Source organism: Poromitra crassiceps, assembly GCF_964638095.1.
Source record: "Poromitra crassiceps genome assembly, chromosome: 4".
NCBI classification, from domain to species: domain Eukaryota; kingdom Metazoa; phylum Chordata; class Actinopteri; order Beryciformes; family Melamphaidae; genus Poromitra; species Poromitra crassiceps.
The window spans coordinates 41,995,493-42,021,622 of NC_139626.1; the positions used below are offsets into that span (position 1 = coordinate 41,995,493).

General features: G+C 42.9%; 1 protein-coding gene across 1 annotated transcript in view; it reads left to right on the forward strand.

The window, feature by feature from the left end:
* The window catches only part of chrna9a (cholinergic receptor, nicotinic, alpha 9a), a gene marked incomplete at both ends in the record, with an annotated part of 10,731 nt that extends 321 nt beyond the window's left edge, over positions 1-10,410 (forward strand). The window contains 6 exons of the mRNA XM_083634794.1: positions 1-110; positions 2,965-3,119; positions 4,354-4,531; positions 5,608-5,959; positions 9,417-10,027; positions 10,240-10,410. The exon at positions 1-110 is cut by the window's left edge and continues 36 nt beyond it. Coding sequence (XP_083490920.1) covers positions 1-110; positions 2,965-3,119; positions 4,354-4,531; positions 5,608-5,959; positions 9,417-10,027; positions 10,240-10,410 — 1,577 coding nt within the window. The remainder of the gene's footprint in view (positions 111-2,964; positions 3,120-4,353; positions 4,532-5,607; positions 5,960-9,416; positions 10,028-10,239) is intronic.
* Between the last annotated feature and the right edge of the window lie 15,720 nt (positions 10,411-26,130).

A 26,130-nucleotide genomic window follows, 5' to 3' on the forward strand; every position in this document is an offset into this window, starting at 1 on the left:
TGTTGAATGACCTGATGGCGAACTACTCCAACGCGCTGAGACCCGTAGAGGACACAGACAAGGCCCTCAACGTCACCCTGCAGATCACCCTGTCACAGATCAAAGATATGGTGAGTACGGGAGATACACAACTATGCACCATCTAATCACGCACAACAACGTGTCATCAACCAACCACAGAGACTATACTTTAAACAGCAAACGTCAAAGATCAAAATAGCTACAGGTCCTATACTCACATTGATGAGCTGAGGACAAAGCTCAAGATGTGATGTCATCATCGCTTCTATGCTCAAGGTGTGATGTCATCATCGCTTCTATGCTCAAGATGTGATGTCATCATCGCTCCTATGCTCAAGATGTGATGTCATCATCGCTCCTATGCTCAAGATGTGATGTCATCATCGCTTCTATGCTCAAGATGTGATGTCATCATCGCTTCTATGCTCAAGATGTGATGTCATCATCGCTTCTATGCTCAAGATGTGATGTCATCATCGCTTCTATGCTCAAGATGCGATGTCATCATCACTTCTGTAGGGTTAATGGTGCAGATCCACAGATCCACAGATGAAAGGTTAAACAACAAATCACACAAAGGTGAAGATGGTCTGAGTAGAAGAGATATAGAATTACACATGAGGCGCTATTGTCAATCACGCCTCATATAGTACATATCAAAGGTATAATAATAATTGATTGCATTTATATCGCGCCTTTCTAGATACTCAAAGCGCTTCACATACAGTACCGGGGGGGGGGGGGGGGGGGGACTCAACTCATCCACCACCGATGTGAAGCAGCCACCTGGGTGATGAACGGCAGCCCATTTGCATTAGCCTGGGTAAACCCAGCCTCCACGTGACCTCTATCTAGGCGCTCTCAGTCACTAGACTAGTCTTTGTGACTGAGAGCGCATAGATAGAGGTCACGTGGAGGCTGGGTTTACCCAGGCCACGTTTGCATCAGAACACTCACCATACATCAGCTATCATGGTGGAGACCTGAGCACTGAAAGTGCCAATTGAGTAACGAGGGATGATTAGGTGGCCATGATTGAAGGAAGGCCTGTTTTTTGTCAAGGTGTTTGACAAAAAACCACAATCACATCATCACTGTGAAATCTTAGAGAAATATCAGCTCCTTAGCTTTAACAATTTTAGAACATTTAAAAGCACGTGTCTAATCTATAAATGTTTACACGGCGTGGCTCCTCCTCCTCTAGGGGAGTTCATTAGAAGGAAGAATAGAAATTTGAGCACAAGGGCAGCAGCTAGGGGGGACTGTGAAGTCCAAGCTAGAAAAACCACGTTCTCAAAAAACACCTGGTCGATCAATGGCAGCACTAGCTGGAACACACTGCCTATGGCTATTAGGGAAAGCCCCACTTTTGCGGCATTCAAAAGCCAGCTCAAAAACTGGCTTAAAACAAACCAATTTTGTGAACACTAGCTTAATAGCTGCCTTCCAAATCTTCTTCTCTTCCTGCACTAGGCACTTCACCACTTAAGTGTAGCACTTAAGAGAGAGTAGAGTAGCCTTCCATATTGTATTTATGTATTGTTATCATGTAACCTGTCGAATGTAAGGTGTAGTATTCTTCTTTTAGCACTGACATGCTGCATGTCTGTGTTTTGCTGTAATTTTGATGTCTGTAATGTTGTGGTATCTCTTGCGATGACACGTTACATGTATATCAGTTTGTGCGTTGAATGAATGTAATGAGTGATTGTTTTGATATTTATTGGGGACTACGGATGTAAATTAGCATTAGCTAACTCCGGCATATTTACATGTTTTCGTATAGAGGCTTCTGTATTTCTGAACATGTCCATTAATGTGCATTGTCCCGTCACAATAAACCAAAAGAAAAGAAGAATGTAGCCAGGGCACCGGAGCTACACCCCTACTCTGCGAAGAGTGCCGAGGGGATCTTTAATGACCACAGAGAGTCAGCACCTCGGTTTAACGTCTCATCCGAAGAATGGTGCTCACTCACAGAACAGAGTCCCTGTCTCTGCCCTATGGCATTGGGGGGGATTATTCATGAGACCAGAGGGAAGAGCACCTCCTACTGGTCCTCCAAAGCCACTTCCAGCACCAGTCTCCCATCCAAGCAGTATCCACAGCTCAGGTTCCCCAGGAAAGCCAGTGCAGGAGCCACTGGTGCTGAAAGTATGAGGCCATTTACACCAGGCATTAATGCGTTTTCTGCCATCAGCTTGCAATCAGATTGTGCTTGACCACATTAGCCTGATTTCATTTACACCTGGCATTAACATGCGCTTTGGGTGATCAGATTGCAATCTGGTTGCAATCTGATCACCCAAAATGGGTGTCCTCTCAGTCTCAATCCGCATACAGTTGCTGAATGCAGATTGAGAGGACACATTGCATTTGCACTTGTGTTCAATGTGTACACAATGCAGCCCTGACCACCTCCGGAGGTGGTTTGTCCGATCAGATTGCGTCTTGGGGGGGGGGGCGTTTACACCTGTACTTTCAAGTGGTCAAGCACAATCTGATTGCAATCTGATGACAGAAAACGTATGTTAATGCCAGGTGTAAATGGCGTCTAGATGGCCTCCATGCTGAACCATATAGGCCACTGTGAAAATATCAAAGATATTGTGCATACACAGAGTATACAAATAAATATCTGACTGTACCAAATTGCTAACATTCTGCTGTTCCTGTAGCGCCCACTAGAGGTGAGCAGTGAGTAGCAGTGGAGTGTAAGGAGGGATTGCATCCATGTTGTGCTGTGTGTTTGCATTATGTCACGTGTGTGTGTGTGTGTGTGTGTGTGTGTGTGTATGTGTGTGTATATGTGTGTGTGTGTGTGTGTGTGTGTGTGTGTGTGTGTGTGTGTGTGTGTGTGTGTGTGTGTGTGTGTGTGTGTGTGTGTGTGTGTGTGTGTGTGTGTGTGTGTGTGTGTGTGTGTGTGTGTGTGTGTGTGTGTAGGATGAGAGGAACCAGGTGCTGACCACCTACCTGTGGATCAGACAGGTCTGGCACGACGCCTTCCTGAGATGGGACAAGGATGATTACGACGGCCTAGAGGTGATCCGCATCCCCAGTGACCTGGTTTGGAGGCCCGACATCGTCCTCTACAACAAGTCAGTAACTAGTAGGGACAGATGTAGAAAGGATGGGGGGGGGGGAATACAGACAGAGAAAAGAAAGAAGAGAAAGAAAGAAAGAAAGAAAGAAAGAAAGAAAGAAAGACAAAAAAGAAAGAAAGAGCAAACTAAAAGGTGAAAAAAACAATATCTGTTCTGAAATTACTTCTTGTCATTTAACACTTCAATAATGGCATGTGCACTTTTATGAAAAATATAACTGATTTTTATTTATAGCTGTCTCCCTTATGACAATCACAATCTGGAGGACATAGTTTACCCACCTTTTTATTTACCAGTGTACCATAAAGGTAATAATAATAATAATAATAATAATAATAATAATAATAATAATAATAATAATAATAATAATAATAATAATAATAATAATAATAATAATAATAAAGGTAATAATAATAATAATAATAATAATAATAATAATAATAATAATAATAATGAATAATAATAATAAATAAAAATCACTGACTGAGTGTGTACTAGGGTTGTCAAAAAGTATAGTATCGATAAGTATCAATATCATTTTTTTTAAATGGATACAATACTTATTTGCATTTTTTTATCAATACCTCAACAAACTAAAAGTGTTCTGATAAACTGATGACGAGAGCAGAGGTAATCTGCTGTGAAGTGTAAAGTCTTTCATTAGCTTCATCGAGCCTAGATTATGGAGAACATCTGTCCTTCCATCTGTCTTCTCTTCCTTTATTTTTCTGCCTATGGATTGTGTTGTCATTTTTTTTTAACTCTTCCCAGCGGGGGAAGTGAGGTCATGTATGCCTTCGCTCTGTTGTCTCTGCTGCGTGTGTTGTTGTTGTTGTTGTTGTTGTTGTTGTTGTTGTTGTTGTTTTTTAGCCCTGCCTGTTTTTATTTATTATGTTCTATATTAGGCACTCGGTCACTTTAGGTTCTGGCTTTGCACACGGTCTGTTAGTATCTTTTTATATATTTTTTACTGTGTTTTTCTAATAATGTCTACCGTGTGTTTTTATTAACTGTATGTGAGCTGCTGGTACATGAATTTCCTTCGGGATAAATAAAGTATCTACCTACCTACTATACCTCATTTACCCCCCGCGGTATCGACAACGGATCGAGTATCGATATTTTCCTGGGTATCGGTATCAAAGTTAGACATTCTAGTGACACCACCAGTGCGTATTGTATGTATATGGATGCGTCCCTTCATGTCTACTTCTTTGTGTCTGTACAGAGCAGACGAGGAGTCAGAGGCTGCCAGCACCAATGTGGTGCTGAGGTACAATGGTGAGATCATCTGGGACTCCCCGGCCATCACCAAGAGCTCCTGTGTGGTGGACGTCTCCTATTTCCCCTTCGACTGGCAGTCGTGCAACCTCACCTTCGGCTCCTGGACCTACAATGGCAACCAGGTTTGTAATGAGAGGGGACACATGGAGAGGATCCAAACCCTCTAAAGCTTGGACAAAAAACGGCTCCATGAATCAGTCCATATTCTGGGATTATTGCAAAATCTGTCTTTTATTTAGAGTGATATTTACAAGAAGAAATATGCGCGGCATGCACAAAGGTGCATTCAAAATCCTCAGACTTTCATCAATATTTCTGACCAGAACATTCTCTAACGTAGCCTACTGTAGGTTACAAGAGAAAGGTGCAATTAGCTCCTCAATAGGAGAAGACAAATGTCTCCAGTCCAGTTAACGTACCTCTAAGTACACAAAATGAATGACTTCTCCTTGTTACCTCTTGATTACAAAAAATCACACCCAGGTGTTGAAGTAAGGGGTGCAGATTTGTGCAGGTCGGACCCTTCACCCCACCCCCCCCCCTCGCTCGTCCCTCTCTTTCTGGCACTGTGTGTGTGCTTGCGTGCATGTGTATGTGTGTGCATGTGTGTGTGCTTGCGTGCATGTGTATGTGTGTGCTTGCGTGCATGTGTATGTGTGTGCATGTGATGTGTGTGTGCTTGCGTGCATGTGTATGTGTGTGCATGTGTGTGTGCTTGCGTGCATGTGTATGTGTGTGCATGTGTGCGTGCGTGCGTGCGTGCGTGTGTGCATGCGTGCGTGCGTGTATGCGTGCGTGTGTGCGTGTTTCACTGGCTTTGAGCCATGGCCCTTTCTGTCTGCACTCTCACTTCCTTGTTGATCTGGGGGAGGGGCCTAGGTTATATTTTATGCTCACCTCCGGTGAAAGCGGACACACATGACATGTTACATAATAAGTGGCTGCACCACTTAAAGAATGTATGGTGAGTTACACTGAAAAAACAGTTATTCATCATTTTGATTGTTAGTGTGTGCATCCATATGTGAATACAGTGGTGGTGCTTTGTATTATTTGTGGATGTGCACGCATGCACACATGCATCATATGGTGAGATGAGGGTCATAGTTGGGGTGTTTGTGTATGTTTGCATTTAAGTACACGCATGCATGCTTTATAGCTATAACGCCCAGTTTGTCTGTGTGTGTCCTCCACCCAGGTGGACATCATCATGGGCAGAGATGAGGGCGACCTGTCTGACTTTGTGGAGAACGTGGAGTGGGAGTGCCTCGGCATGCCGGCGTCTAAAAACGTCATGTTGTACGGCTGCTGCTCCGACCCTTACCCCGACATCACCTTCACCGTGCACCTGAAGCGCCGCTCCGCCTTCTACATCTTCAACCTCCTGCTCCCCTGCTTCCTCATCTCCTTCCTGGCCCCGCTGGGCTTCTACCTGCCGGCTGACTCGGGGGAGAAGGTTCAACTCGGGGTGACGGTGCTGCTGGCACTTACTGTGTTCCAGCTGATGGTGGCGGAGAGCATGCCTCCCTCTGAGAACGTGCCCTATATAGGTGAGTGCAAAGACTCAAAAGGATTGAGACAACGATTGAGGCCTTTCAAAGTATTCTAAAGTAGAATAGACCATATGTTGGATACACCTCTAAATGGCTGGATATATATTTGGTCCTTTGAAACATTCTATCTGAAAGCATGTTCTATTTGGGCCTACATCAGTCAGTGGTGAAAACTTTCCAGATCAATCAATGGTGCAGTTTGACAGGCCACGCCCATCGATTCGGGAAAGCTCTCCCTTCACCTCCATTACACCCAACCCAGAGCCGTGTATATAGAAGAGTTGCGACATCTCCATTCACTCCAATGGACCAGTTTTTTACTCTCAAGAGTTCCAGGAAGTAAAGGTAAAGTCCCACTGATTGTCACACACCTGAGTGTGCGAAATTTGTTCTCCGCATTTGACCCATCCCCTGGGGGAGCGGTGAGCGGCAGCAGTGCCGCGCTCAGGAATCATGGTGATCTAACCCCCCAATTCCAACCCTTTGATGCTGAGTGCCAAGCAGGGAGGCAAACGGGTCCCATTTTTATAGTCTTTGGTATGACTCGGCCGGGGATCGAACTCACAACCTCCCAGTCTCAGGGCGGACACTCAAACCACAAGGCCACTGAGCTGGTAAGGTAAGGTCCTGGATTAAGCAGCACTGTCGAGTTGCAGCAGAATGGACAGTTTGTGTTGTACTTTGAAAGTTGTTGTTTTTTTTAGAATCAAATCCTACATTATCAGCTTTATTTTAACATTCAAAAGTAGCGCGAGACCCCTTCCTGGCTTTTCATTGGCTAATGAGTCATGCATTTTGGTCCTCCGCTGACGCCACTCTCTCTCTAAATTGCTCTGACCCAACCTAACGGTAAAAAAAAAAAAAAGTCTAGTCGAAAGTCTGTCTCGAGAGATTACCCCGAGAGTAAACAGTTATACAACCTCAAGCTCACTGTGAGCTTTTGAAGGTATTGGGTAGGCTGTGAAACTGAATTGCCCTTCTGGGATTAATAAAAGTTGTCTGAAGTCTGAAATAATCAGTGTTGGGGGTAACTCATTACAAAAGTAACATATTACATATTACTTTTAGCAGTAACTCAGTAATATAACTTATTACCAATATGATTTCAGTAATATTATACCAGTTACTCTGTCAAGTAACACAAGTTACAAATTGAGTTACTTAAAAAATCAAAGCACATATTTAAATAAAGATACAATCATTTCTTTATCAAATTGTGTGTTCTTATGCAAATAACCACTATAGATGACAGTAACAAAGGAAAAGGATAACATTTAGAATTTTGGACGGTTTACACTGACTTCAAGAGCATTGAAATTATTTTTCGGGATGTTCCGGGGTGGCGATGTTATTCTGCTACTGCAGTTATTTTGGTTAAAGTAATGCAAAAGTAGTGTAATAAGTAATGAGTTACTCTACACAGACAGTAATATTGTAAAGTAACTTATTACTTTCAAATGAAAGTAACTAGTAATATGTAGTATATTACATTTGGAAAGTAACTTGCCCAACACTCGTTATAATATGGAGAGTACTTTGCCAGTACGTTACCAGTATGCTAATTATCTAGTTATATTCTTGTAAAATAACCTGTTGACCTATGTTAAAATGTGTTTAAAAGCTAATGTTACCATGCCATCCTAGCATTATGCTGTTAATTTACTAATCTGGTTTACTGAGCCATTCCTCTCGAACAGATGAATTGCGTTCATGTGTGGGTCTCAGGATATTTTGCTTTGTGTTGACTGCCAGTACAGGGTGCAAAAGTAAGGTGAAATCTTACTGACTTGTTACCTAATGATAGTTAACTTAGCATCAATCTACTTTAACAGCATGTCAAGTCAGTCACTCAGTCTAGTCTGAAAAGCATAGCTGTATTTATGATTTTTAAATATGAGGTGAAATGATTAAAGACCACCTTAATTCAAAAATGTTTTTCCTCTTGTTCCTACAGTCAGATGTTTGAGCTTCATTGTGCAGAATCATGTCTGTTTGACACTAGAAGGCTGTTTTCACATTCATCTGCTGAAAGTGGAAAGTTTCTCTGAGTTCACTGAAAAGGCAATTTTAAACTAGCATGATTCATGACATCACAAATACTGGAGCCAATCCCTGTCCAGTATTCAGCAGTTAAAGCCCATATTTGTATGTTGTGATTCGCTAGTTATGTCCTAGATCAGGGGTTTTCAAAGTCTGAGACTGCAGGCCTCCCTCAAGACAAAGCTGGGAAAAGGTCCCCCCCCCTCGCTCAATTCCTGGATGCCTATGGGATCATGATTGTTATTTGATCCCATAGGCACTCAACAATTGAGCAAAGATAGCCTGATATTGCTGTTTGACAGACTTCAGACTACACCAAATACATAAAAAGGTCTGTCTGAAGGCATTTATTAGTTTCTGACTCTGGGAAAATGGGGAAAACCGTCAAATTCCCCCAAATTCTGGACTACTGTATCTCAAACCAAATCACACACATTTAGGCTATTCTATGATATCTCCATTTCATAAGTAATTTAATAACGAATGTAATATTTTTTTCAATTCCATTCACTGAGCCTCCCATGAAACTGCTTGGAGCACCCCTGGGGCGGCCCAAAACCTCTGTTCTAGATAACCCTGATTGGTTGCTTTGGATTTAATGAGGTAGGAGGAGGGGAAGTCATTTTAAGGATTTTAACAAGATAATTTAACAATGTTTGTGGGAAAAACCATCAGACACAAATTATTATTCATAGAGTATTTTACATCTTAAAACATGACTTTATCAATATATATTATCTTACCTGGTGATTAAATTAAGTAACGTTAGTGCTAAGTGTTGAAGTATTTCATGTGAGGCCACCATTTATCATTTATGCAGCTTTATTATTATGATGATGATGATGATGATGATGATGATGATGATGATGATGATGATGATTATTATTATTATTATTATTATTATTATTATTATTATTATTATTATTACTACTTATGTTTAGTTTTTCTTTCTGGCATGGCATCTGGCTTTGCCATCTTGTTGTTCAATGAGAAGAACCCCATATGATTCAGCTCGGGATGGGCTTGTTGTGGTTGCTATGAGTTTTCCCGCCCAACCATATTGTCCATTTGCACTCACACTTTGTATCTAATAATTTTTCACTAGGGTTGTTGTGGAGCATTTTAAGATCAAATATTTTTCATATTGTTGTATTTATATTGTATTGTTTGTACTGTATTTTGTATGACTGCTAGCACAGATGCAAAATCAATTTCCGAAAGGACAAATAAACGAAACTAACATATTAGCGTAACATTAAGGAAAAAGGACATGGATGGAGGCCATTAAGTTCATTTTTTCAATGTACACTCTCCTCTGCGTAACCTTCGGTATAATGATGTAAGTGTCTATGTGTGTGATTGTGTTGTCCGACAAACCATTTCCCCAATGTAAGTCTGTCCTTTTCTCCTTTAGGGAAGTACTACATAGCCACCATGACTATGATCACAGCTTCCACCTCTCTCTCCATCTTCATCATGAACATTCATTTCTGTGGTGCCGAGGCCAAGCCCGTCCCGCACTGGGCCAAGGTGCTCATCATAGACTACATGTCGAAGATCTTCTTCGTTTATGAGGTGGGGGAGAACTGCACCACGCCGGAGAGCGAGAGGATACCAATCTACAGCCAGGAACCCATGGGCGAGGACAGCTGCTACCACGAACGCTTCCCCGACATGCTCTATGAAGACCCGTACAGGTATTGCAATGGGCACGGCCCGCATCACCACAGCAAGCATCAGCAGAACCACAACAACGTTCGCCAGGCAAACGGCCATGCCAACAACAGCCGGCACCATTACAACAACCACAGCAACCACACCACCAGAGGGGAGAGGGGTGAAGAGAGGAGAGAGCCGCCACGACAGTTCAACCACATCAGGCAGGACGAGCTGGACTACCAGGCCCCTCCTCCACATAGCCCCCCGCACCTGAACGGGGGACTGAAGGAACAGCTGCTCTATGAGACAGAGACGCTTCACATCTCCGCCTGTCCCTGCAACTGCTCCTGCCCCGAACACAGACAGGTGAATCACCTCAGCATGTCGTTTGTCCATTTACTCACTTACGTACAGTACTTATCTACGTTACCTACCTACAAAAAACTCTTCTTCTAATGTTTCTTTGGCATAGCGATGCTATGCCTAAAAGCTTGGCCCTTAAATCAACTTGCATGGATGAGGATGAGGATGAGCGTCGTCAGCACTGTTCATCGTATCTCTCTCCCTCTCCCTCTCAGGTGATGAAGAACATACAGTACATCACCAACTGCTTCCGCGAACAGAGAGCGACTAACGCCAAGGGAGCAGAGTGGAAGAAGGTCGCCAAGGTGATGGATAGGTTTTTCATGTGGATCTTCTTCATCATGGTCTTCCTCATGAGCATCCTCATCATCGCCAAAGCAACATGACAGCCCCCTCATCATTATCAGCATTTTATCATCATAACCACCCTCATCATTGTTGGACCCCGGTGTTATTCAAGTCACATTTCCAGTTCAATGCAATGTCAAATGTCTTCATATGTATAAATGATCAATCAAAACAAAAAGATTTGTCTACAAGCAAAGGATATTTGCGTCGTGGTATATATATATTATATCGTTTTTTTATGTGTAGGTGCATGTGTGTCAAGTCAAGTTTATTTGTATAGCACATTTCATACGCAAGGGCAATTCAAAGTGCTTCACATAAGGTTGACACAAGGCAATAAAAGAATAAAAGAAGAGAATAAAATAGGCATTTAAAAACATCACAACAGAACTTTAAGAAAGAGCATAAAAAGTGCATTAAGCGACTTTTTATGCTACAAAACTTTTTATGCTACAAAAAGAGCTAAAAACTGACAGAGGACTCATTGGGTTTGCATAATAGAATAAATCAAATTTTCTATATTAAATCCCCCGACATCATGATAAGAAACATGATTACACACACATGATTGGAAAAATGTCCATAACCTTTATAATAGTTGGACTCGAGCCTTTAGAGGCCACATATATCTCCTAAAACAGCTATCAGCAGTTAAAAGCGACGGTAAACATAAAAGTCTTTAGTCTATTTTTAAAAGTGAGTAAAGTTGGGGCAGATCTGAGGTCTTCAGGCAGTTTGTTCCAGCTAGCAGAAGCATAGTGGGTGAATGCGGCCTTCCCATGATTTGATTTGATCCTAGGGACAGTTAGTAAGCTGGACCCTGCTGACCTTAGAGGTCTAGACGGTTCGTAGCGTGGGAGCAATTCAGCGATGTATTTTGGGCCTAGGCCGTTAAGTGATTTGTAAACTAGTAACAGTATTTAAAAATCTATCCTATGACACACTGGCAACCGGTGTAAGGACCTAAGAACTGGAGTAATATGATCAGCTTCCTTAGTCTTTGTTAGAACTCTAGCAGCAGCATTCTGAATGAGCTGGAGTTGCCCAAGTTCTTTTTTGGAGAGACCAGAGAAAAGGCTATTGCAGTAGTCTAACCTACTATAGATGAAGGCGTGAATTCGTTTTTCTAGATCCTGTCTGGACATGTAGCCCCTAATTCTTGCTATATTTCTAAGATGATAAAAAGCTAATTGTGTATGTGTCTGTCTGACTGTGTGTTAGTCTGTGTGTTTCATCATTGCTTTCTGCTCTTACATAAAGAGGGAAGGGTCATTGCACACAAATAAACACACACACACACACACACACACACACACACACACGTACGTGCACACACAGACAAACAGGTCTTGAACACACATGGACTCTCCATTATTAACGAACTAACAGCTATAGGCATTACATTACTTGCATTACGATTTAAGCAAGCAGATGAAGCTCTTTTACAGAGTCAGTTACAGTGAGCGCACCAGCAGAAAAAGCTACAATTCCTATATTGTCAAATGAGTGCAAGCATCCAGCCACAGTGCGCAGACAGTAGATGTTACTGTATCCTCTCATGTCCCGAGAAGGTTTCAGGTAGACAGGTGCTAGGCAAAGAAATCAGAGCCAGGCAGAAATGGTAAAGTGTTTTTTTCTGGGCCTAGGTTACAGCCTAGATGTCCCAGACTTGCTTACATGAAGAAAGATGAAAGATGATGTGGGAGAAAGAGTAGATAGTTACCTTAAAAAGATTCCATAACACAATTAGAACACAAAAGTCTTTACCCACCAATCATGTTATATTTGTTTATTTGTTTATTAAAAGGAGCCCCATTAGCCACCAAGGTGACCGCTAGTCTTCCTGGGGTCCAAGCACAGTACACATTACACGACAAACGATAGTCAAATGCAAGCAATGGTAAAATGCAATAAGCACAAAAGAAAATCACAGAAGACTGAGTAAAAAGCAATACAAAATCAAGACAGACAACAGCATGGTCAGCTAGTCCTCTAGCTGGCCTGTAGCCCAAATAGTATAGGATCAGTACAACTGTCTGTTGTTTTCTTAGCCTCTGGTGCAACTTGTCTTCTTTTACACGGGATGAGATTGTTATTTTTGTTTACTCAGTGCCTCCATTGTCGCTGGGTGCTGAATTTCAACACTCGATACCTGTGAAAGTATTGTCGTGCAGACTCTCACTCCATCCTACGAGCTTTGTACCATCTTACCATCAAAAACCACGGAAGAAGAAAAACTCATTGTGTTAGACATCAACATCAAATGTTTCCTGACTGAGTTGTTGAAATCATTGCACTGGATGTTGAATAAAGTTGAATAAACATATAGGCCTAATAAGAGCCAAAGTCATGCCCACTTCCGATTTACCATACGCACCAAGAGAGATCAACCACCATTTTTCCATAGACATTTAGTAAAATGCTTGTCAAATAGTTTTACTTGGTCAAACCAAGCTGATTCACCTATTTAGAATCAGACCACAGAACATTTCACTCAGACCAAAATTGAAAGCAATTGCAGATTATTACCTTTTTTGTATGTATACATTTTGTTTTTAAGTTTTGGTCTGAGTGAAATGTTCTATGGTCTCTCGTGATTCCAAATATAGCTGAATGGCTTCGTTTGGCAAAATAAGACACGTCTATGGGGAAAAGAATGATGGATAAAATCTCTTGGTGCATATGCCTAACCCGGAAGTGGCAGTGACTTTGACTCTCTATTAGGCTACTAGAACAAAATTTGGCATATTTGTCTAATTTAATTTCTTTTTAGACATATTGCACATTTCCCAGCATATGTCAGTAATACATTTCCCCTTAATTTTTATACATGTAGATGTTATATGAATTGTCTCTTGAGAAAATATTATAACACAATCATTAATCAAAGTGGAATCCATTTAAGCTCCACTCTTATCTTGTTTCTCTCTGGACAGCTCAGTAAGAGTTTTCTATTGATGAAGCTTAGCTCATACCAGTAGTGAAATGACGCATCAGCACCAAATCAAAACAATGTGCCAATCAATGATCAGACATATCTCTGACTCCATCTGGTGGAGCTAGTAAACAAATACACTGTTAATCTGCAGCATAGGGTGGCCGATGAGATAAATATGAATATTTCTGATAATGGACGGGTCACTTACAACAAGGAAATATCATCTGCAATCTTCATCTCCTCTGGAGAAACATTGCCAACACTGAGTGTGCTAATATTTTCTGTCATAGTTATCAAGTTTTGTCTGTTGAAGTTTATAGGGTTAGACAAATGTTAATATCTCAAAAACTATACCTCGCATCACTTATATTTTGACATTGTGACTGAGAGCAGACGTAGCTGAAGGCTTTTCATGTATAATGTATGTAGCATTAAAGTTGTATGAACTGTCAGTTGGATGGGACGTAGGAAAGGTCAATTACTGTATAGATGAGAGCCTGGTGAGGTTACTGTATAGAGCAGGGTGCTCCAATGTGCTCTAAAGCCACATTCAGTGCCACCAGCGCCATCTGCTGGGCATATCCCATCACAGACACAGGTCTGCTAAATGCTACAGTGGTTGTGTGTTCCCCTGCATGCCTCTCCAGGACGGCCTCGTCGCACAGCGCTGAACACTTCTCCTCAAACTTCTCCTCACACTGCTGCTTCACTTGGTGTGTCTCTGTTTCCACCTCACACCTTTCTTTCTCGCTGCACAGGCTCTCGTCCAGCTCTCTCGCGCGCTTCCAATCTTTTGCCTTTTGTGCCTCCATCTTCGCCGTGATGAACCTCAACTTGTCCACTTCTTTTTGCAAAGCATTTCTCTTCATCTCCTCTCTCCGCCTGATGACCTGCTCACTCTGTGTCTGCTGAAGTTGCCACTCTCTCTCTTTCTTTTCGAATCCCGCTTGGCCTTTCCGGAGCTTCTCCTCCATCACTCGTCTCATTCTCTTCTCCCTCTCTGTCTGCCCCTCCATTGCTTTGATGGCTTTGTCAAGTTGCTCTTGAAGAGCATCCATCTTCTGCTCCTCCTCCCTCCTTTTCTGCACCATCTTTTGGATCTTCCTCTCCTTTTCTATGTTGTCCTTCTCTTTTCTAGAGGCCTCGTCCCTCTCTCTTGCCAGTCTCTCCTCTTCTCTCTGCATCTCCTGGTCTCTCCTCAGCTCCTGAATATCTCTCTGGCCCTTTAGCTGAACCATCTCCAGCTCTTTCTGGTACAACTCTCTTACTCCCTCCCTCTCCTTCAGCAGCCTCCTCTCCTCCTGCTGCTCTTCAGCCGTGTCCTCTGCTTTCTGGAGCATCTCGACGGTGTAGCAGCCTCCTCCATTAGCGGTCAGCGTGTCGTCCACGAGGGCCAGCAGCTCAGACACCTGCTCCTTGCTCTTTGAGTTGTGGTTGTTGAAGACGCAGAACCTGCCCCCACATCTGTCCAGCAGCTCAGCCAGGTCCTCACACCCCTCTATCAGGCAGTGCCTCGCTGACGCCGCCTCTCCCAGATGGTCTCCATGGGTGAAAACTACCACTGAGAACTGCAGGGCCTGGGGACCCAGCGCCTGTTTGATCTGCCACACTGCCTCCTTGTTCTCCTGGGTGAACCTCCCAATCTGGAAAACAAGGAGGAAGACATGGGGTCCAGGGAACAGCAGAGGAACACTCCTCCTCAGCTCCCTCTGCACCTCCTGGTGAGTCTGCTGAGTGTCCAGAAGCCCCGGGGTCTCCAGGATTGTGACGCGTCGTCCACGGATGTCTCCGCCGGCCCTGCTACACCGCTGGGTGACAGAAGAGCTGCCGACGTGCGATTGAAAGGCCATGCGACCCAGGATGGAGTTGGCGGTGGAGCTCTTTCCGCTCCCAGTCTTCCCCAGCAAAACCAGTCGGACCTCTTTGGAGGAGGAAGGCTGCTTCCTGTCTGATGGAAAGAAAGGGATAGGTGAAGAGCATAATTAGAATAGACACTGAGTTATAAAAAACAACAACTAACAAACAGAATTCAAAGGAAAATCCCAACTGACCTGCCCAGGTGATAGAGTGCAGCTGCTTGCTGTTGGATGACATGCTGTCTGCGGTTCCTTGCCTCCACTAACTGAGGACACGTAACATCAGTGTATCTCTATTTAGATCCCAGTGCTGTGGGTGTGTCTGTGGGTGGTCAACTCAAGGACGCCCCTATGACAAGCAAACCCCTCTGAACTATAACCTCCAGGACATCGTCATTATTGTGTTTCTATGAAGTCCGTCTGGAGAGAGAGTGGGCCAATAATCTGTCTCCAATCCAATCTGTCCAACAGATTATATCACTGAGTAAACACACTGGAGCCGGGGGGGATGGTCCAGTGGAGGCAAAGATCTGGTAAGAAGGCACAGCATTGGGGGGGATCTGAATTGATGTTGATGTGGTCAAAGTCCAGCAGACTAGTCATGACTGGTGTTGATCATTGAGAGAGTGAGACCATCAGAGATTATCTGACTGTTGTTGATCATTGACAGTGAGCCTATCAGATGTTGTTTGACTGGTGTTGATCATTGAGATTGAGCCTATCAGATGTTGTTTGACTGGTGTTGATCATTGAGATTGAGCCAATCAGATGTTATTTGGGAACAAGCAGGGATCAAATGAGGCAGGCTGCTGTCAGTGTTGACTTGAGGCACTTCAACTACAGATCATTGCATAGTATAGGCTAAAATGGTTCCACCCTTCACAAAACATTTTTTATCTTTTAACGGAAAATTATAAAAACACTGATTTCTGTTCTGTGTTACTCACAACATGCTGGACACTACAGTCCATACCCAGACTCCTAAAACACGCCCACCACCTAGTATAGAGTATTTTCAATTTCAACTTGATATTTGAAAAATGAAATGTGGCGAGTCATAGTGCTTTTACAAATTGAAAAGACAAATCAACTTTATACTTGAGACTTGAATTGGACTTGAGTTTTGGGACTTGTGAACAATCTTTATTTTTTTTATTTCATTTTAATACATGTTTTTTTATTTAATCTATAAATCTAATTCTATACTGACAAATATATACTGATGTCATCCAATCAATGCTGATACTGTATGCTAATAGATAAGGAGTGAGGATAATACAGTACATGCTTTGAATTCCTTAGTTTTAGCTATGCAGTGTTCAAAGCGGACCGGATGGCATGTAGCAGATGATAGAACGCTCATCCATAAAAGACTTGAGACTTGACTTGGACTTGCAAAAAATGACTTGTGAGCATCTCTGATTGACATCTCTGTCTCTACAATCTGGTCACCCAGATTCTTTCAGTCTGACGACTAATAAGACTCGATATTTCGATATTTCGGGAATGAAACATGGTGGCATTTCGTCTGATATTATTATACTGTAGCTGCATATGAGACTCTAAACAATGGTGGAAGCTGAAGTCTTAGGGCAGACATATCCACTCAACACCAGAAACCCTGAAATATCATCTATCTGTCCCAGAGTCTTATTAGTCGTCAGACTGATCGATTTTGGGTTCCCAGACTGCTGTCTCTCACTCTGTGTGTGTGTGTGTGTGTGTGTGTGTGTGTGTGTGTGTATGTGTGTATGTGTGTGTGTGTTGTGTGTGTGTGTGTGTGTGTGTGTGTGTGTGTGTGTTTTACAGTAGATAACCACTCCAAACACAAACTACAGCGCATAGTCAAGAAGAAGGCCTCCAAAACCATTGGATGTGACCTCCCCTACAGTCACTCATGCTGGCAAGATTGCCAAGGACCCCTCCCACCCAGCACACCACCTATTTCAGCCCATGCCCTCAGGTAGACACTAACAGGTCTATTCACCCCAAAAGCACCCGCTTCAAGGACAGCTTTTTCCCCACAGCCGTACGAACCCTGAACCCCCCCACACCCTCTCATCACCCCATCACCTTAACTAAGCACCTGATGGACTCTAATGTTTGACTTGTCTGTGTGTTGTATTGATGTATTTATTGTTGGGAAGGTGGCTAAATGTATACATGTTCTATGTTTCATTCAGAGCTACAGAAGATACTGTACCCAAACTAAACGCCAACCTAAGTGTGTGGCAATAAAGGTGTCTTGTCTTGTCTTGTCTTGTCTTGTCTTGTCTTGTCAAAATTCTCCCTTGAGACTTTTTCTTAATGTTTGTGCCACTCACCCCAGCTTCCATCTTTTTTCTCAAACACACCTTCTGGAAAGGAAAGGGGAACTGCAAACTCTTTTCTTTTGTCTTTTGGTTTTATTTACTGCATCCCGCTCCAGAATGAACAATGTGTATATTGAGAGTTGGGAGGTGTCTAGTACTACTTCAGTTTGGTGTTGTTCTCTCTCTGGATTATAGCGCCGGAGGAGCAACAGGAAGGACCACGCCAGAAATAATCCAGCAAACCATTCTTCTCGATATACTGTAGTAGGTCTGCAAAACAGTTCTCAGTTCAGACCCAGTTGAACTTTCCAGTTGGTTCAGAATCAGAATCAGCTTTATTGGCCAAGTATGCAAACACATACAAGGAATTGGGCTCCGGTTAGCTTTGCTCTCAAGTACACACAGAGTACACAAGTACACACATATAGAGAAGAAAAAAAGAAAAAAAAAGGAGAAAGAAGGTTACACAGTCAAGGCGATCCAGGAGAGATCCAGGGCTCCTACCTAGATTTTGTATGCATGACTGTTCTTTCACAATTGGTTCGAGTGACATCACTGATGACATCATCACTAAGGGAGTACTTAAGCAGGTGAGGCCCGGTATAGGAAAGTCACTATGGAAGAATCACACTGATGTAATTGATGACACCCCTGCATCCATAGGACTGACATGTGTTACCGTGGCGACCACCCCAATGTACCAGACCAGCAGCAGCGACGAGTACATTACCATCGCCCCTAATGACACAATCCAACTGGACACTCCAGGGTCCGAAGGCATCCAGGAACTACAGCCTCTTCCCATGGCCAACTCTGCAGCCCAGCCATGCACCCCCATCCTGCAGGATGACCAGACACCTGACGCCGAGCAGATACTGGTGCCTAGTGACCAGGTGGTCGCACAAGGTGCAGGAGGAGAAGTGCTAAAATACCAGATGCTCGGCACAACACCCACATCCAGCTGCTAGTGCATGGGCCAGACCAGATATCGGTATCACTCAAGGTGGCAAAATCTAGTCACATTTTTTGAAAAGGTACATGTCCATAGATGATATTTTGGTATGATAACCTTTGCTAAGTGGTAGCTTTGTCACAGTTATCAGCACATGAAGTTAACCACCCCCTACAATAAATTGGTATCTAGGCGCTGGTGCATATCCTACTTTAGGCTCATTTTCAGGACGTTTACTCATGTTTTATGAAGGCATGTTTGGTCTAATTTTAAAGGGTAGACTCATAGGTTCATTTAAGCACAGTTGTGAGTCTGTCTAATAAACATAGAGGTCACATGGGCTCTTCAAAGTTTCAACAACATTTGTTTTTCCACCATTTCCGCCTAAACTATAGTCTTTATTTGACATGTAGGAACATCACTGACACAAATAACAAAACCTGAAATACTCACAGGACTGTAACAAATTAGGAAATGTATAATCTTCCTATATTATCCCACCATGAAGGCCGATTGTGGGCCTTAAAGTAGAATATGAACCCGGGCCAGAATTTTCACTAATTGGTATCACCCAAGTTGGCAAATTCTAGTTTTGTATTTTGAAAAGGTCTGTACCTTAGATGATATTTCAACTTGATAAACCTTCCCAAGTGGTATCTTAGTCTGCACTGTTCCTCCCTGTGGTAGTCGTAGCACAGGGCCACATAGGGCCAAAACGTAAAGCTGTTATAGCACCAATATTTGGCAGATTGGTGTAATTTTTTGTTTCGGAGTAGTGCGTGACATTTCCAACCTATGTGCAAAGTTTGGCTGCTGTGGGCCTTATGGTTTCTGACACGCATAATGTTTTAGGGAATAATAATAAAATAATAACAATAATTTTCCCTCTCTCTGTACTGGACAAGGCCTACAATCTGTGGCACAGTCAGGGAATTTCCACAATCAGCGACCTATATGTGGATGGCATATTTGCTTCTTTTAATGATTTGGTAAATATATATGACCTTCCAAAAGCCCACTTCTTCAGATACCTGCAAGTTCGTGATTTTTTCCGCAAACATTTCTCAGGGTTTCCTGCCATTCCTTCTACTTCTCCCATTGATTTGCTTTTACAACAAGATCCAAATCAAAAAGGTGTCATTACACGTTTATATAATGAGATATCCATGCTACAGTCCCCTGAATCCTTCGCATTATGTACAATCTGGTCACAGGAATTGGGAGAAGAATTAGATCATGAGACCTGGGAGGAGATTCTCTACAGAGTTCACCACTCTTCCTTATGTGCCAGACATGGGGTGTTGCAATGTAAGGTGGTCAATAGGGTGCACTGGTCTAAGTGTAAGCTGGCGAGGATTTTTCCTGACATTGATCCCACAGTCTTGCCGATAAATGTCGGCAAGCTCCTGCAGATCTTTGTCATATGTTTTGGCTGTGTCCCTCTCTCTCTTCCTACTGGGAATCTGTTTTTGATACTTTATCTAAGGTCACTTCGGGACCCATTGAGCCATCCCCAATTGCTGCACTGTTTGGAGTCCTGCCAGCTGGGACTCCTCTGCCCAAATACTTCTTAGATTTTGTGGCTTTTCTAACTCTTCTAGCAAGGCGATCAATTCTAATGAATTGGAAGGGTCCTATATGCTCCCACTCACTCTCGGTGGGTGGGGGACATGCTGCATTTTATGCAGTTGGAGAAAATTAAGCACACCCTACGAGGCTCCCTGCACAAGTACTATAAAATCTGGCATCCGAATTATCCCTCCAGCTCCGGACTGAAGAACCTTTGGTCCCTCTTGATCTTGTCTTGACCCCGATCTACAGTATCTGACCTCTGTATAAGCTACTTCTACTGACCTCTTTTTATCCTTAATTCTGTCTACCCCCCCCCCCTTGTTGTTTATCTTATTTAATATTATTTATTTACTTTTTTCTCTGTATGGTATTGTTGTTTTGCTGTAACTGTGAAGTTATGTGTGTTGTGTTGTGATGTACGTGTTTTGTTTGTGTAAACTTGAAAAATCCCATAAATAAATCATAAAAAAAAAAAAAACAGGACAGTATGTGGATGGACAATGCTAACGGCATTAGCACCATGTTCTGGGATGTGCAGTAAAGTAAAGAGACTCGAGACTCCATGCAAGGGAAAACAGTGAAAGTGTCAAAGTGAAAGTAAAATTATTACTTTATTTTTCTTCTTCTGTGTTTTACGGCGGTTGGCATCCTTAAATGTTGCATTACCGCCACCTACTGAATTGTATCATCTTCACAGCGCTAACTATAGACCAAATCAGCGGGATGTTTACATTTACTTCCGGGTACCCCTGAGGTCCACACATTATAATGGCGGTGGATGGCACAAACTGACATGTTGAAGACAAAAACAGACAAAGAAGACAAAAATGGTTAGTCCGTGTTGTGTTGTTTAATATCATTCATAACAACACTTTCACTAACGTTAGTGGAGACCAGACTAGCTAATTTACCTGTTGGACCAGACTAGAGTAGACTTGAAGCTAAATTAAATTGACCTGGCGTCAGTAGCTCTGTCTGTACCAGGCTCTTTCTCGCCGAGAAGAGCCTGGTGACGCGAGGTTACTCTGTCTGTAACGTAAAAAAACAGCGAGTTTGACAGACAAACAAACTTTATTAGCTAGCTAACACTACATAAAACAAACACAGAAGAAAGGCTAGATACGTCGGACAAGCATGTTTACCAACCGTTTAACCATTTAAATTGAAAGTAGTCGGCCGAAAACAACGAGAGGGTTTGACAGCATTTATATGACAACACGCACATTTAAACCTGCCGCCTTTCCCAAGTGGTACCCGGAAGTAAATTTGTTTACATGGTGACGTCACGGTGATTTGGTCTATATACAGTGTCCATTATTTTCTCAGCTGTTGAGGGGGAACAATGCCATTTCTATTTCTTTCAGATAGACAAACACACGTGTTAAATATCAACAAAGAAATAATTTATAATCTATCACTAAGTTTAAATGTACAAGTCCTGACATGATATTAACTGTTTGGATTGTGTGGTGTTAATGCAGAACAGATGTAGGCTACATGCAAGGCTTATGCTACTATCATTGTATTTCAGTTGTGCTGTCATAGCCCATGGTTACGACCACTGCCATCTTGCTAAACTTCATCTTGTTTGTGCAGAGATCTCTGGCATCGAGCACCCTGCAGTCTCCCAATCTAAGCCAGACTCCATCCACTAGTCCAGTGTTGGGAGAGCTGAGCATGGAATTAACTTTTACTCATCGGCTACAGCAGTGAAGGCAAGGCTGAATGGAGGACAATCCTAGTATATTCTGATGCTATTCAACAAAGTTTTTCTACATGCATGCTTTCACATTTTTACAAGTAGGCTACACGTGTGAGCACATGGATTTATTGTGTGCTGAAATAGCCTATATTGCATGTAAAATGTTTGAACATGGGATGGTGTGGGAAGGAGTGTGATATCTTGGGCTAATTAGAGCTGAACTGCGCACACCCGCGCACATGCACACAAATATGATGGCTGATTCATCTGCAGATGGGCAGTGCTGATAATAACACATGCTACACTGGACAGTGTAGCATCCAATTCGAGGTTAGGTCACCGTGATGATGATCCAGCAAAACATAAACACTCTACATAAACGCTCTCCCTAAAAACAAATAGAAGGTGCCGGGCTTCAAAGACGATCACTCTCCTGCCTCCAGCAAGGAGTCAACAGGGATAGCCCTCTCTTCATAGAGAAATTGATCATTAAAAAAAGAAAAGAAAAAAGCATTCATTTTCTTGACTGAGAAAATTAACATTTCAAAAGAAAAAACATCTATTTTCTCGATAGGGAAACTGATTATTTCTATAGGGGAAAACCATTCACTTTCCCGATAGAGAATTGAACATTATTTTTGCCTATGATGATGATATGGAAAACTGCAAATGATTATATAGTTATTGCACATTGAGTTTTATTGCACAGTCAGACATATACAAAAGTGGGTTTTTGATTTGTAGACTTGTGGCCTGGCGAGATGGGAGTTGACTAACTTGTAGAGTTCCAGGTTACACCGGTGGAGTTGTGTTAGCACCAGAGATGATAGCCTAGGTAAACCCAGCCCCCACGTGACCTGCTCTCTCAGTTCCCAGTCACTAGCTTGTGACTGAGAGCAGGTCTGAGAGCAGGTCACGTGGGGGATGGGTTTACCCAGGCTACAGAGATGATACTAGATAAAGCAGGCAGGCAGGCCTTTGAGAACAAGCTTGACAATGATGACTACTGATATTAGCTGTATCATGAAACACTTCTCATGTCTTGATGCAGCACTTGATGCAACACTTCCACAGACAACATCTTTGCTTGGGCTTCCCTCTTGAGTCTTTACTTGTGCTTCAGAACAAATTGTCCAAGGAGTGCAGTTCACTCCATACTGTGAATAATTGCCTGGCTGACAATCTTCACACTCTGTATCAGTTGTCTTGGTTCCATTTGCTTTAATCCTCTGACCACGTGCACAGTCTGAATGTTTCTTTGCAAAACTGCACTGCAAATCACCTGAGGAGCGTTTGCAGAAATATCCGTCTAATACACCACACTCTGTCTGGTGTTGGTCTGTGCAAACCTGTTGGATAAAAAGACCTGGACCTGAATGACAGGGTTTGCAGTCATAGCAGCTATCCAGACCATTGGGCACGTCCATGTAGGAGCCCGACCCACATTCAACACAGCTTGTGCTGCTGTACTCTTTACAGTGTTTTTTAACCACCTTGCCTGGTGGGCACGTCGGACAGCACTCACCATCAGCAGTTTTGTATTCCCCGCGATTACAGCACAGTCCAGGAACTGCAAAGGCCGCGATAGATCCGAGGACGACAAATGTCAATATGACACTCCTCATGTTTGGTCATAAAATGTTGGCATGGAAACAAATTACTGATCAAATGAAAATCTCCCACCACTTATATAGCCTCAGCCGGGAAGATTTTATGACATCACGGATGATGTCACAATGTCTATGACATCATTAGCCCCGCCGGGAGGGGTTATTATATCTGAGGATGTCACAATGTCCATGACATCATTAGCAGATAATACCAATGTCATTATGACATCATTAGCAGATAAGCTCTATGACATCATCAGTGCTTTATGACATTACTGATGATGTCACAGTGTCCATAACCACATTAACGTGGAAAGACACTAGGTATCAGCACCGAAGGCTCGTCCGCCGTGCGGACTCGCCTGCCCTATTGTTGTTGGCATGCGCAGCGCACAATCGCCTGCGCTATTGGCATGCGCAGCGCACAATTGTTCAACTTCGCATTACTGATGACATCACTCTCACTGATGATCTGATAATGCATAGACAGCATCAGTGCCTATGACATCATCAGTGATGTCATAAGATGATTTTGGTCAATAATGATGTCACTGATGACATCACTGATGATGTCATAGACATTGTGACATCATCAGTGGGACAAAAATTTAAAGTCCATGAAACAGAGTCCACTTTTATATAGATATATATTCCAGCTAGTTTAACTGTCTCTCCTTGAAGCTTGATCAAACTTTATTTTGCCCTGTTGTTATGTGCATGAGATGTCTTTATTGTAGGTTATTAGTAATATAGCTCTACCATGTTGAGAAAAGTAGTGTCGGTTGCTATGGTAACAGACATAAAAGTTGATAACCGATGTTGGATTGAGTATTTAGGATTTCCTAACCAGACATAAGATAGGATTTAGATTTAGTAAGATAAGATAAGATAGCATTCCTAAAGTTAGTTAGGATTTGCTTCTGTAATACGAAATCAGGAAAAATCCTATGTAGAAGTTTTCCTATCTTTAACTTAAGACTTAAGATAGGAAGTTTCTATGGCCCCTGTCTCTCTAAATGTATGCTATGCTCACTCATTTCTGAATGAATTGAATGATAAAGGTGTTAATTGGAATACATTGACATACTTATTTACATCAATATCCACTTTGTGGCAGTACAAGGTATTCAACAAAGTATTTAAACTGAATTTACAACTTTACAATGATTAGGACATGGACCGCTAGTCTTAATTTGAATCTGTTGATTCTCCACACTCACTCATCTCATCTAATCATCCCTACTACTCTCATCTGAACAGTCATAAAGTGTGAGTTCCTGGGGCAATGGGGGAAGGGTGTGATGCACTGGTCGGCATTTCCTTCTCAGCATTTCCCAGCAATGAGCAATGGGCGAGGGCAGTAGCGTAGCCAGACTTGGCTCATTGGGTGTGCCACAGAAAGCCAGGGTATGCCAGGGGGCGGACCATTTGGCGGCGGCCGCAATTTTTTTTGGGTCTTTTCAAACCAGATTTAGAGGAATATTTGTGTGTTGTTTGCTCCTTTTCACACTCATTATTAGCAGGTAGAAGCAGTCAATTAAATTGTATTTTTTGGCAACATGTAAAACCACTTTGTTTAGTATCTCAAAAAAGTCTCACCTACTTTTTCCAATGAGTGTTCTAGTCGGGAAAGAACGCAAATTTGGTTGGCATGAAGGTTCGTCTACTGCAGAGAGATCTGTAGCGTTCTCAGTGTCCTCTGGCTCTGCACAAACCTCCAGTGTGTTGTTGGCTGCGTTCCCCGCTGTAAAAGTCATTGTTTCGGCTGCATCATCTTCTTCATAATCGTCTGTCTCTTCTCCACTGTACACCACCAATACAGGTGCGGGAACGGGTGCACTAGTAGCACTACAATCCGCACTTGTTGAGGGGGAGGGTGACAACGAGTCATCTTCTTCCTCGTCGTCAAAGCGACGTTTCTTGCCTTTGCCGAAAAAGCTTAAAAGCGGGCTTTGTTTCATGTCTTCTTGATTTGGCGCTGCTGCTGCTGCTACAGCTGTGCGTGCATTTGTTTACTTTACGTGGACGACAGCTTAACTATTCCCATGATGCTCCGGGGCACATAGGTCAGCGGAGCGTGATTTCTATTCGCACATAGGATAAGTTGGACACAGTGCATGACAGCGTTGATGTGTTTTGCAGACAAAACAAAAAACCTTTTTTACCCCATTTTTTTTAGGTGTGCCAGCGGCCTGTCTGGGTGGCATTTGCACACCCTGGCACACCCGTGGCTACGCGCATGGGCGAGGGGTGAGCAAGCAGATTGTTCCTAAAGGTCTCATTATGCTTTCCGCATCAGCGAGGAACGCGAGTGTCCGCACGGAAAAGTGACGTCAAATTAGCAGACACGCCCCTCCGCAAGGCTCCGTGCGGACGGTTTTCGAGCGGCCATGCGCACGCCGAAATTTGTAACTACGCGGACGCGGACGGGCGGACAAAGTGGAGTTTTCAAGACTCGCGCTCAATTCCGCCTGCAGAAACCCACACAGAGTATACAAGCTCCACACGTTTCCTCGTCGGATTCCGTGTCTCTCATTTCCGTGCGGCCGGCCAAAGCGTCAAGCATAATCCAGGCTTTACACGAGTCGTCATCAGGTGGCCAGGTCCGCCCATAAGCGGGGGTAAAGGGGTAAGCTTTTTATTAACACTAAAATATATCTCCCATCCTGAAAATGCGGCAACTAATTAATTTTTTGCAAGGAGTCGAACAAATACACAAAACACAGCAGCAGTAACAAGGCATGCTTGGGCAGGAGTGCTCCTGTGGAAAATAGTGCCATGATGTAATCCCCCATCCGACCAGTGCAGTGAGAGGC